The sequence below is a fragment of the Physella acuta genome, unplaced genomic scaffold, assembly GCF_028476545.2.
Source record: "Physella acuta isolate Inbredline_101_S28 unplaced genomic scaffold, ASM2847654v3 ptg000626l, whole genome shotgun sequence".
Taxonomy (NCBI): Eukaryota; Metazoa; Mollusca; class Gastropoda; family Physidae; genus Physella; species Physella acuta.
Window position 1 is genome coordinate 1 of NW_026732145.1, and position 13,929 is coordinate 13,929.

Below are 13,929 nucleotides of genomic sequence, written 5' to 3' on the forward strand. Positions count from 1 at the left end.
TTAGCAGAAAGAAGCGAAAAAACGCAGGAAGGAAGCTAGACAAAGGGGACAAAGTAAAGAATTAAAAATACAAAATGGGAAGTAATACAGAATTTTTTTATTGCTTAAAGCATAAGAGGGCGTTTTCTTTTAATGCACACGAAAAAAAAAAATTAAAGCTATTAAGTGCAGGAGGGGAAAAAATTTAATGGCTGCACGACTTCTAGAGCTTTTCGATCGATTGGGGCTGGTGTTAAACTCTCGACAACATGGGACAAAATCTTTTTTTCCAGAAACAAAGAGCTTTTGGAATAATTCAAAAGATAGGATTTTAAAATTATTTTCTTGCCAGAAAACGTTTTGTATTTTCATCTTCAAAAGAGTTCGCCAGGAATTTTTTTTTAAAATATATTAGAAGTTGTTTAGTTTTAATTTTAACGAAACATGAAATGAAGCTAAGTTTTAATGCGTTGCTTTGTTGTTGAAAACATCACTCTAATCCAGTCTCCGTTTTACATTCACCCGTAGAGTACAATTGATCCAGTAGGGCGATTCCATGCTGGCTAGCCATCTAGTGGACAAATCAATCCACCATCGTCCCTAGCCCCATTTAGCCGTGTAGGACGCTAGCAATGGTAAATTTAGTCATCTCGAGATTTTTAAAGAGTCAGACTTCCACCGGAAATGATTGACTCGAATGCGACTATTTTACCGTAAATGTATGACCTTAAAGTGAGACTTCCACATGATATGAGTGACTTTAAATTGCCTGACTTTCCATGGAAATTCCCAGTTCCACAAAAACTGACCTAGGTGAGTGGCCTTGTTCTATTCACCTTGTGACCTAGTTAAGTGACCTAAACTCTACTCACCTGGGGTCTTAGGTCAGTGACCTGTATTCTACTTACCTTGCGAACTCATTTACCTGTGCTTTATTCACCAGGTGTCATCGGTCAGTGACCTTGTTCTACTCACCTGGTGCCCCAGGTCAGTGACCTTGTTCTACTCACCTGGTGCCCCAGGTCAGTGACCTTGTTCTACTCACCTGGTGCCCCGAGTCAGTGACCTTGTTCTACTCACCTGGTGCCCCAGGTCAGTGACCTTGTTCTACTCACCTGGTGCCCCAGGTCAGTGACCTTGTTCTACTCACCAGGTGCCCCAGGTCAGTGACCTTGTTCTACTCACCAGGTGCCCCAGGTCAGTGACCTTGTTCTACTCACCTGGTGCCCCAGGTCAGTGACCTTGTTCTACTCACCTGGCGCCCCTGTCAGGTGTTGGCTAGGTAGACCTCTGGCTTGGTTCACGCCCACAGACAGCCTGCAGAGCTTGGAGTCCAGCATCAGCTCCACCTGCAGGTGCCCGAGATCCTGGGGGGGGGAGAGGAATGACAAGAATTACAGTCTTACGGTACACCAGTTGGCCTCTAGTTAAGTCCTGGGGGGGGGGGGCAGAAATGACAAGAATTACAGTCTTACAGTACAGCAGTTGGCCTTTAAGTGGCCGAGATCCTGGGGGGAGAGGAATGACAAGAATTACAGTCTTACGGTACAGCAGTCGGATGACAAGAAATACAGTCTTACAGTACAGCAGTTGGTCTTTAGTTAAGTCCTGGGGGGGGGGGGGAGAGAAATGACAAGAAATACAGTCTTACGGTACAGCAGTTGGTCTTTAGTTAAGTCCTGGGGGGGAGAGAAATGACAAGAAATACAGTCTTACGGTACAGCAGTTGGTCTTTAGTTAAGTCCTGGGGGGGGGGGAGAGAAATGACAAGAAATACAGTCTTACAGTACAGCAGTTGGCCTTTAGTGGCCGAGATCCTGAGTGGACAGAAATGACAAGAAATACAGTCTTACAGTACAGCAGTCGGCCTATAAGTGGCCGAGATCTTGAGGGTAGAGGAATGACAAGAATTACAGTCTTACAGTACAGCAGTTGGCCTTTAGTGGCCGCGATCCTTAGTGGAGAGAAATGACAAGAATTACAATCTTACAGTACAGCAGTTGGCCTTTAGTTAAGTCCTGGGGGGGGGGGACGGAAATGACAAGAATTACAGTCTTACAGTACAGCAGTTGGCCTTTAGTTAAGTCCGGGGGGGGGGGGGACAAATGACAAGAATTACAGTCTTACAGTACAGCAGTCGCCCTTTAGTTAAGTCCTGGGGGGACAGAAATGACAAGAAATACAGTCTTACAGTACAGCAGTTGGCCTTTAGTTAAGTCCTGGGGGGGGGGGGCAGAAATGACAAGAATTACAGTCTTACAGTACAGCAGTTGGCCTTTAGTTAAGTCCTGGGGGGGGGGGGGGGGCAGAAATGACAAGAATTACAGTCTTACAGTACAGCAGTTGGCCTTTAGTTTAGTCCTGGGGGGGGGCAGAAATGACAAGAATTACAGTCTTACAGTACAGCAGTTGGCCTTTAGTTTAGTCCTGGGGGAGGGCAGAAATGACAAGAATTATAGTCTTACAGTACAGCATCAGCTCAACCTGGAGGTGGCCGAGATCCTGAGGGGGGGGGGGGAGAAATGACAAGAAATACAGTCTTACGGTACAGCTATCGGCCGAGATCCTGAGTGGACAGAAATGACAAGAATTACAGTCTTACAGTACAGCATCAGCTCAACCTGGAGGTGGCCGAGATCCTGAGGGGGGGCGGAGAAATGACAAGAAATACAGTCTTACACTACAGCAGTCGGATGACAAGAACTACAGTCTTACAGTACAGCAGTCGGATGACAAGAACTACAGTCTTACAGTACAGCAGTTGGCCTTTAAGTGGCCGAGATCCTGAGGGGAGAGGAATGACAAGAATTACAGTCTTACGGTAAATCAGTCGGCCTTTAGTGGCCGAGATCCTAAGGGGACGGAAATTATATGTAGACATCTTAAACCATAACAACAATTACAGCCTTACAGTAAAACAGTCGGCATGATACTTCAGCAACTCATGGGCCACACACTAAGCGTTCATATGAGAAACCACATATTCTATAAAATCTATCTATATACTACTAAAAGTCAAGTTTGTTTACATGTTTGAATATTTATTTGTTTTTTTGTTTGTTTGTTTGTTTGCCTGATCAAGTATCCTGATATGTTCGGCTCTATCTGGAGAGCTGTAAAATAGTATGTAGGTAGAGAATAATTTTTTAATGCAGACAGACTGTTAATCACAAATTTATTTAAAGACGTTAATTAATTTATTGATTTATTCCTACGCAGAATAACCCATTTTTTTTTAAATGTTAAAACCTTGACTAAACTTTGTGGGAATAGTGACGTCACAGGTTTTTGTTTACTCTTTAGTACAATAAAATGGCGGCGTCTATTGAAGAAAATTGTGTTCCCATTCAAAAGTTTAACGCGTTCTAAATCTAATTTTCTGTCGGTCATAACTTTAACAATACGTCCGTTTGCTGTATTTATTACGTTCCAACACTTATATCAATTTTAAACTGTCTTTTTTCATTTAGTTTTACGATAAATTTCTCTAGATCTACAATCTGTCCAAGAAAATGTTAAAACATTGACTAAACTTTGTGGGAATAGTGACGTCCCTTGATGTGTTTACTTTTTTAGTACAATAAAAATGGCAGACTTCATCATAGACTTTGTGGCCCATTCAAAAGTTTAACGCGTTACAAAGCTAATTTTCTGCCGGCTATAACTTAAACAATACGTCCGTTTGCTGTATTTATTACGTTCCAACACTTATATCAATTTTAAACTGCCTTTTTTCATTAGTTTTACAATAAATTTCTCTAGATCTAAAGATCAGCTGTTTATGAATCTAGCCTAGATTCTAGACTAGAACTAGATCTAGCCTAGATCTAGGTCACTAGACTCAATGTAATATGTATATCTAGATCTAGACTTAATGTAAATTCTACATCTAGAATCTATTTCAGGCCTTAATTATTTTACATAAATCTTTGTTTAGCTTCAATGATCATCTAATTCGAGAATAAATGGGATTTTTTAAATCTAGGTTCTATATCTAGATATAGTAGGATTACTAACTAACTTGGAGGCGTGGTCGGCTGCTAACAACAATATGGCGTCCGGACCGGACGAATGACTTCGGACCATTTTTAGGCCATGTTTACCACGAGCAAGATGGCGGGTGTTCACATTATTTAAACATGGTATAGGTGGCCAGGGCTAGATATGCCAGAAAAGCATTTTAAAATTTGCTTTGGAGAGTGAAGGCTAAATTTTAAAGTCAGTGTCATAAAAATTAATAGAACTTTTTTTTTACGTTTTCAATTATTTTTTCTTAAGCCCTATATGTGAATGATAAGGTTGACTATCAGGAACTCGCGGGGCACAGGGCAGGTGAAGTAGGTTTCATCTGTTTCTTTGTCCTAAGCATATGAAAGGATAGTGTGGTCAGAGACATGCTCGGCTGGAATCGTTTTTTAAACGATAGAAACATGTTGTCTGAGACTTGGCGGGACACTGGGCAGGTGAAGTAGAGTTGAGTAGGTCACATGTGACGTCAGTATATGAAGGGATAGTCCGAAATCGGTGTTTTCGGTGTTTTTAAAAGATAAGAAACATATTTTTGAATGTGGGGTCTGTTTTTTGTAGCGTAGCGAGGAGGGGGGGGGGGGGCGGGAGGGGAGGCGGGGGGGGGGGGGGAAGGGGAGGCGGGGGGAGGGGGGAGGGGGGGGGGCGGGGGGACATATGTTGGGGCGCCAAAATGGTTTGGAAAAATAAATTGAAAGGTTGAGGGGGGTTCAAATCGAAAGTTTGAGTGGGGGGGGGGGGTGCACATCAAAAGTTTGAGGGGGGGGGGGTTGAAAATCGAAATCTTGGGGGGGGGGGTTAAAATCGAAAAGTTTGTCCCCGGGCGCCGGGAAGGCTCGCTATGCCTCTGAGTGACAGACGTGATGTTTTTTGATGGATGACCCCCGAAACCCACAGTTATCCAACGGATGACGGGTATTCTAGTATACTACTAAAACTCAACTTTGTTTACATGTTTGAATATTTATTTGTTTGCCTGATCGACTATTGTGATATGTTCGACTCTATCTGGAAAGCTGTAAAATAGTATGCAGGTAGAGAATAATTTTTTAATGCAGACAGACTGTTGATCACAAATTTATTTAAAGACGTTAATTAATTTATTGATTTATTCATAGTTAAATTAACCGTATTTTTTTAAAAATGTTAATACTTTGAATAAACTTTGTGGGGATAGTGACGTCCCTTGATGTGTTTACTTTTTGGTTCAATAAAAATGGCGGACTCATCATAGACTTTGTGGCCCATTCAAAAGTTTAACGCGTTACAAAGCTAATTTTCTGCCGGCTATAACTTAAACAATACGTCCGTTTGCTGTATTTATTACGTTCCAACACTTATATCAATTTTCAACTGTCTTTTTCATTTAGTTTTACGATAAATTTCTCTAGATCTAAAGATCAGCTGTCGAATGGAAGTTATGAATCTAGCCTAGATCTAGCCTAGATCTAGATTCTAGGTCACTACTAGACTCAGTGTAAATTCTAGATCTAGACTTAATGTAAATTCTACATCTAGAATCTATTTCAGGCCTTAATACATCTAGAATCTATTTCAGGCCTTAATTATTTTATATAAATCTTTGTTTGGCTAATTTAAGATTAAATTTAATTTGAAAGTTACTACTACTAGATCTATGCGCGGAGACTCAAAAGTATAGTATAAAAATTCATTTGTGACGTCACGAGTAAATAGCTAAGTTGGTAGCGTAGCCCGCTCTCATGTGGGTGGCACAGGTTCTAGACCAATATGTCAATGATATTTTTTTTTCAATATTTTTTTTTTTAGATGTGAATGATAAAGTTGCCTATCTGAACTTGGCAGGATACAGGGCAGGTGAAGTAGAGTTCATCTGTTTCTTTGTCCTAAGCATATGAAAGGATAGTGTGGTCAGAGACATGCTCGGCTGGAATCGTTTTTTAAACGATAAAAACAAGTTGTCTGAGACTTGGCGGGACACTGGGCAGGTGAAGTAGAGTTGAGTAGGTCACATGTGACGTCAGTATATGAAGGGATAGTCCGAAATCGGTGTTTTCGGTGTTTTTAAAAGATAAAAAACATATTTTTGAATGTGGGGTCTGTTTTTTGTGACCATAAGTGACACTGCAGTAGCGTAGCGAGGAGGGGGGGGGCGGGAGGGGAGGCGGGGGGGAGGGGGGAGGCGGGGGGGGGGGAAGGGGAGGCGGGGGGAGGTGGAGGGGGGGGCGGGGGGACATATGTTGGGGCGCCAAAATGGTTTGGAAAAATAAATTGAAAGGTTGAGGGGGGTGCAAATCGAAAGTTTGAGGGGGGGGGTTGAAAATCGAAATCTTGGGGGGGGGGGTTAAAATCGAAAAGTTTGTCCCCGGGCGCCGGGAAGGGTCGCTATGCCTCTGAGTGACAGACGTGATGTTTTTTTATGGATGACCCCCGAAACCCACAGTTATCCAACGGATGACGGGTATTCTAGTAATCAACTAAATTTATAGTTTAAAATTGAAACAGTAATGCAGTATGATATAGCACTGAATAAAACATAAGTTTGTATTGAAATATAAGTATTTTAAATAGTGATTAGTGAATACATTAGTGATAAAATAAACATTGCCTTGCGCCTACTTAATTTTAAAATTGCGTCTTTAGAAGCATATATAGGCTACTTTGTTATTCTTTTCAATTAGCTGTCTAGTTAACAGACTCATGTGGACTAAAATAGATAAACTGATGTATTCGGTTATATATCAGTGACAGACTATCGTATGTACAAACCATTAATCTTGTTTAAGATCTGCCTAGATTTGCCTTAAAATTTATTGCGAACGAGGCCACTGAAAAACATTGTTTGTTCTCACTACTATGCTGTTTATTCTGATCGACAAGATCAACTACAACTGTTTCTTCCAGACTCTTTTTCCGTGGTGGGGGACTTAAGTTCCGGGGTGGGGGAGGAGTGGACACACACTGGTAAGCATATATTTTCCACATAAATTCTATTTCGTTCTTTCGGGGGGGGGGGGGGCGTTTTTTTCTTCTTCATGTGTATGTGTGTTTTATCTGTCTGTGAGTCAACACGTTTTTAGACCTAAGTCAATGTAACTGTTATTTTAATTTTGTACGTATCCTAATTGAAGTGAGAGTTTCTGAAAATTAGATGGTGAATAGCTACCTATTTATTGCGTTAGATCCCTAGCTTTAACAAAATTATTCCACTGAGACAACTGATAAACAAAAATACTCTGTTAAAGACACCGAAAAATATTCCACTGAGACAACTGATAAACAAAAATACTCTGTTAAAGACACAGGTCGGAGCCTGTTATTCTTTTGATTAAATTGACCAATCAGAACCCAGTAATTTGTGTGCTACAAAAAAGACCTCCAGAATAAATGAGCTGAGAAATTCGCCCAGAAAGAATATCCAATTACTCTAACTAATGCAGCGCCGTGTCATGTGACAGCACCCCCACCCCCCCACGGGACGTGATGTCACGGGCTACCATTTTGCAGTGCAGAAATTTATGCCTGTTTTTACGTCGATTCGTCACGCGAGAAAAAAAAACACGGGATATAAATAAAGGGAGTAAACTCGCATTTGTTGGTTACTTCCCCTGAGTATGGTTGCACTGATGGTGACGACAATCACAGTGGGGCTAGTGGGTCACGTGGTACTAGTCTCCCGGGAATTGACTGGAGCTGTCTGACAATAACGCTGTTGAGATGTATGTATTGGATCCCTAAAGTGTAGCGACGGCCCTTAAGTGGGCTTGGACGTCAGACGTAAACATGGGACATACAGGTAACAATGACGTAAGTCTGCAAGGACGTCAGATAATATGTAATCACTGCACATAAACGTTACATCGCCAGAGACACAAAAAACAATTCTTTAGATGAAAATAGCAATGCATTAGACAAGGAATATACGTTTTTCGGTTACTGTACTAGTTATGTGTATTCAGATACTTTAGCACGCATCTCAATAGAAATTTTAGTATGACCAGGATCTGAACATAGAACTTTAATAAAAGTTAACTCAGATTCATGATGAAGTAAAGTCATTGTCCCGACTATATAAGTCTAAGCCATTGTCATACCAGAAATCCTCAAGTTTGAAGCCATTGTCCCTACCAGAAATCCTAAAGTTTGAAGCCTACCAGAAATCCTAAAGTTAGTAGCCTACCAGAAATCCTAAAGTTTGAAGCCTACCAGAAATCCTAAAGTTTGAAGCCTACCAGAAATCCTAAAGTTTGAAGCCTACCAGAAATCCTAAAGTTAGTAGCCATTGTCCCTACCAGAAATCCTAAAGTTTGAAGCCTACAAGAAATCCTCAAGTTTGAAGCCTACCAGAAATCCTAAAGTTTGAAGCCTACCAGAAATCCTAAAGTTTGAAGCCATTGTCCCTACCAGAAATCCTAAAGTTTGTAGCCTACCAGAAAACATAAAGTTTGAAGCCTACCAGAAATCCTAAAGTTTGAAGCCATTGTCCCTACCAGAAATCAAAGTTTAAAGCCATTGTCTCTACCAGAAAACCAGAAAGTTTGAAGCCATTGTCCCTACCAGAAAACCAGAAAGTTTGAAGCCATTGTCTCTACCAGAAAACCAGAAAGTTTGAAGCCATTGTCCCTACCAGAAAACCAGAAAGTTTGAAGCCATTGTCTCTACCAGAAAACCAGAAAGTTTGAAGCCATTGTCCCTACCAGAAATCAAAGTTTAAAGCCATTGTCTCTACCAGAAAACCAGAAAGTTTGAAGCCATTGTCCCTACCAGAAATCAAAGTTTAAAGCCATTGTCTCTACCAGAAAACCAGAAAGTTTGAAGCCATTGTCCCTACCAGAAATCCAGAAAGTTTGTAGCCATTGTCCATGTCGTGCCCAACCCCAGATTCTACCAGAACGTGAAATGGATGAGGCATGTGATCTACAGTTTGTGAGGCCGAACCGATGGCCGCAGTGGGGGACGGGAAGTCACTTTGTGTGGGTTGGGGGACAGGAAGTCTCTTTGTGTGGGGTGGGGGACAGGAAGTCTGTTTGTGTGGGGTGGGGGACGGGAAGTCTCTTTGTGTGGGGTGGACGGACTGTGTTAGTGACACCCGAACGCCTCCTCTAACTGATTTCACGCAATCCCTCGTACCGTAAACAATCTGATGTCGAAACTGAACTCAAGCATGATGCCATTTGGAGGGAAAAAATACAAAACGTGCGAAAAACAATAATTGATTCATCAGAAGAAGAGTAACAAACAGTTAGGCTCCTAAAACACTCAATCATTGCAGACCTTTGGCAGTTATTTTTACGAGAGATTAACTGAACAAATGAGGGAAAAGTAATTACACCTGTACATCGGTAACTCACGTGAAATTAATCTCACCTTTAGATGATGTAAAACATAATATGCCTTTGCTCAAGCGTAACACAATTTAGTTTCATGAAGATTATTTTAGGGCATTAATAAAACTTTAATCGAGAAAGTTGGAGTATTTTATGGTACTGTTTTAAATATATATATATATATATATATATATATATATATATATATATATATATATATATATATATATATATATATATATATATATATATATTTATATATATATATATATATATATATATACTCGAATATATCACACATTCGCAACTTCTCCACTGTCTGGAAATATATAATTAATTAATTAATCAACTTTTTAAGCGAACATTGTGTAGTACTTTTCCGTTAACGAGCACCACCCGGACATTGCTATCCAGATAATCCATCCCTCCCCTCCTTCCCCAACTCTTCAGCGGCTATGTCCGTGCATGTGTTAGTATCTATACTGTCGCCTAGGGCCATCTGGGTGGGAGAGGGTGTGCTGGCTTTTGTAATGTCGACATGTCGAGGTAGAAGATCTTATAAAATAGAGGGGTATATTGGCTTTTGTAATATGGGGATAAGCCAGTTTCTGTTATATGGGGATAGACTGGCTTTCGTAATATGGGGATAGGCAAGTTTTTGTTATATGGGGATAGACTGGCTTTTGTAATATGGGGATAGGCCAATTTCTTTAATATGGGGATAGGCTGGCTTTTGTAATATGGGGATAGGCCAGTTTCTGTAATATGGGGATAGACTGGCTTTTGTAATATGGGGATAGGCCAATTTCTTTAATATGGAGATAGGCCAATTTCTGTAATATGGGGATAGGCCAGTTTCTGTAATATGGGGATAGACTGGCTTTTGTAATATGGGGATAGGCCAATTTCTTTAATATGGGGATAGGCCAATTTCTGTAATATGGGGATAGGCCAGTTTCTGTAATATGGGGGATAGACTGGCTTTTGTAATATGGGGATAGGCCAATTTCTGTAATATGGGGGATAGACTGGCTTTTGTAATATGTAGTTTGTAATGAAGGGTTAGACAGGCTGTAATATCTCTTCGTTTTTCCCAACGCCTAGTGGACCAAGATAATAAACTAACAGCCCTGCCCAACAGCGCCCCTCCCCCACCCTCCATCCGGACACTCACTTCCGGCCACATCCCTTTCCGGCAACCACCCCCACCCTCCGGTTACCTGCAACCCGACCACCTCCCATCCGGCTACCCCCTTCCTCCCCCCACCCCGGTTACTTCCGGTTATAACATCCACCACAGATCAGCAGAAGAAAAAAAAATCAATGACTGATTTCATTCGAACAGTGAGGCTAACATTTTTGTAATGGTCTGGGGTCAGCATGGGATCAGTGTATGATCGATAGGTCTGTTCATAACCTCCCTGTCATCGATTGGGCTCAGACCAGCGTTCATATCTGTATCAAGTTAGATCACTGCGACAGCTGGGAGATGAACTGGGCGCTGACACTTGTTGAAACAAGGGAAACGACTCTTGTCTGGACTACTCCAACACTAACAAAGGAAGTTTAGTGAAAACAAAAACGATACAATTGTCAAATCTAGTAGACTTCCTTACATAGACACCCCAACATAGGAGGGGCTAAGGTGAAGCATTCAATAGTATAACACAAAAAAAAAGCTTTATATTAAATTTAGACTGCGAAAACAATACATTAGATAACCGTGTGAATGATGTTTTGTCTGCAATGATAAAGTGTGTGCTTTTTATAGAATAAAATAGGAAACAATGGTAATTTAAAAACTGTACATAAAAAACACAAAGCAACACAAAATTGGAGTTTTAAATGTGTAGGCTTTAAGGTGGGGGGGGGGCATTGTTTGATAATGCATCAAGAAAAAAAATCTATCAGAGAAAAGTTCTTTGAGTGCCGTCTCGCATTTTAAAAAGAAAATCCTCCGTTTTAGCCAAGGATTATCTTTGTATTTGTGGATAAAATCTAAACACATTCACGCCAAAGAGTGTGGAGGTTGGGAGGGGGAGGGGGTTGATTGATGTTCTCGCCAAAAAAAAAACAAGTTATCAGTATTGACACAAATATTTGATTCAATACGACAAACAACATCGACACAAAATTTAATTCAACAATAACAAACAACAAGCACCTAACGAATGCTGTGATTGGAAACTATCAAACGGGATTGTAAATCGGAAGTTGGAGTAGAAATATCATTCATCATCATCATTTTTTCCTTTGTGGCCCCTGGGGAGCTAACGGCTACAGTTACACTAGTGAAAATATATTACTTTAAATAACTTTGATAAGAATTGTTGAAGACAATAATATAATAATAATAATACAATTTTAATAGCAAATGTCGTTATAAATCTTTAAAAAATATATTTTTCAAAAATGAATAATCCACATTTTATTTGTTTTTTTTTAATGGTTTTCTTCAAAATTTAATCGCAGATATTATAACAACGATTTTTTTCTTCTATAAATCATTGTTAGATTTCCATTCCACTTGACTTGTATTTCTTAAGTTTAAACAGAAAATTTAAAAGATTATTTGTGTTTTAAAACCCGTCAAATCGTTCAACCCATTTTTTTTTAAACTGGGAAAAAAAATTATAATAACCTGACGGCGAAACGTTCTTAACATTCCAATCGGTTCTGCTTGAATGCTACTAGCATACACAAATCTGTGATTCATGTAGGAGACGGTAATGGCTTTATGCATGGGAGGAGACGACACTACTCAGAGAGGAAAACCTGCTGACGTCTTGGGGGAAAAAAAAAGAACAATCAAATTAACGCCCCTGTTGAGGAACTGCACACAAAAATTGGCGCGTCATCAGATTGTGGGGACAAAAAACATATACAAATAAAATCCGGGTTGCGGGCGAGAAAACTCCCCGCATGGAAAATGTAATCTCTTGTAGCTACACTATGGCTTTTTTATTCAATTTGAAATTAATAGATTTGAAGGGATGATGGAGGGATGGAAATTCAGGTCCGATGGTTTTATTTCAATTTTTTTCATTCCCGTGGTTTAATTTAAAGTTTTAGGATTTAGTTATCGCAGAGGGAGAAGATGGGAGACAGATGGGAGACAGAGATGGGAGACAGATGGGAGACAGAGATGGGAGACAGAGATAGGAGACATAGATGGGAGACAGAGATGGGAGACAGAGATGGGAGACAGAGATGGGAGACAGATGGGAGACAGAGATGGGAGACAGATGGGAGACAGAGAGACAGAGATGGGAGACAGATGGTACACAGAGATGGAAGACAGATGGGAGACAGAGATGGGAGACAGATGGGAGACAGAGATGGGAGACAGAGATGGGAGACAGAGATGGGAGACAGAGATGGGAGACAGAGATGGGAGACAGAGATGGGAGACAGATGGGAGACAGAGATGGGTGACAGATGGGAGACAGAGATGGGAGACAGAGATGGGAGACAGAGATGGGAGACAGATGGGAGACAGAGATGGGAGACAGATGGGAGACAGAGATGGGAGACAGAGATGGGAGACAGATGGGAGACAGAGATGGGAGACAGATGGGAGACAGAGAGACAGAGATGGGAGACAGATGGTACACAGAGATGGAAGACAGATGGGAGACAGAGATGGGAGACAGATGGGAGACAGAGATGGGAGACAGAGATGGGAGACAGAGATGGGAGACAGAGATGGGAGACAGAGATGGGAGACAGAGATGGGAGACAGATGGGAGACAGAGATGGGTGACAGATGGGAGACAGAGATGGGAGACAGAGATGGGAGACAGAGATGGGAGACAGAGATGGGAGACAGATGGGAGACAGAGATGGGTGACAGATGGGAGACAGAGATGGGTGACAGATGGGAGACAGAGATAGGAGACATAGATAGGAGACAGAGATGGGAGACAGAGATGGGAGACAGAGATGGGTGACAGATGGGAGACAGAGATAGGAGACATTGATGGGAGACAGAGATGGGAGACAGAGATGGGAGACAGAGATGGGGGACAGAGATGGGAGACAGAGATGGGTGACAGATGGGAGACAGAGATAGGAGACATAGATGGGAGACAGAGATGGGAGACAGAGATGGGAGACAGAGATGGGGGACAGAGATAGGAGACAGAGATGGGAGACAGAGATGGGAGACAGAGATGGGAGACAGAGATGGGAGACAGAGATGGGAGACATAGATAGGAGACAGAGATGGGAGACAGATGGGAGACAGAGAGACAGAGATGGGAGACAGAGATGGGAGACAGAGATGGGAGACAGAGAGACAGAGATGGGAGACAGATGGGAGACATATGTGAGACAGAGATGGGAGACAGAGAGGAGACAGATGGGAGACTGAGATGGGAAACAGAGAGACAGAGATGGTAGACAGAGATGGGAGACAGAGATGGGAGACAGAGATGGGAGACAGATGGGAGACAGAGAGACAGAGATGGGAGACAGATGGGAGACATATGTGAGACAGAGATGGGAGACAGAGAGGAGACAGATGGGAGACTGAGATGGGAAACAGAGAGACAGAGATGGTAGACAGAGATGGGAGACAGATGGGAGACAGAGATGGGTGACAGATGGGAGACAGAGA

General features: G+C 41.5%; 1 protein-coding gene across 1 annotated transcript in view; it reads right to left on the reverse strand.

Moving 5' to 3' along the window:
• Positions 1 to 1,242: 1,242 nt before the first annotated feature.
• The window catches only part of LOC131948138 (synaptotagmin-16), a gene marked incomplete at its 3' end in the record, with an annotated part of 67,162 nt that continues 54,475 nt past the window's right edge, over positions 1,243 to 13,929 (reverse strand). The window contains 1 exon segment of the mRNA XM_059309660.1: positions 1,243 to 1,346. Within this exon segment, the coding sequence (XP_059165643.1) occupies positions 1,243 to 1,346 (104 nt within the window).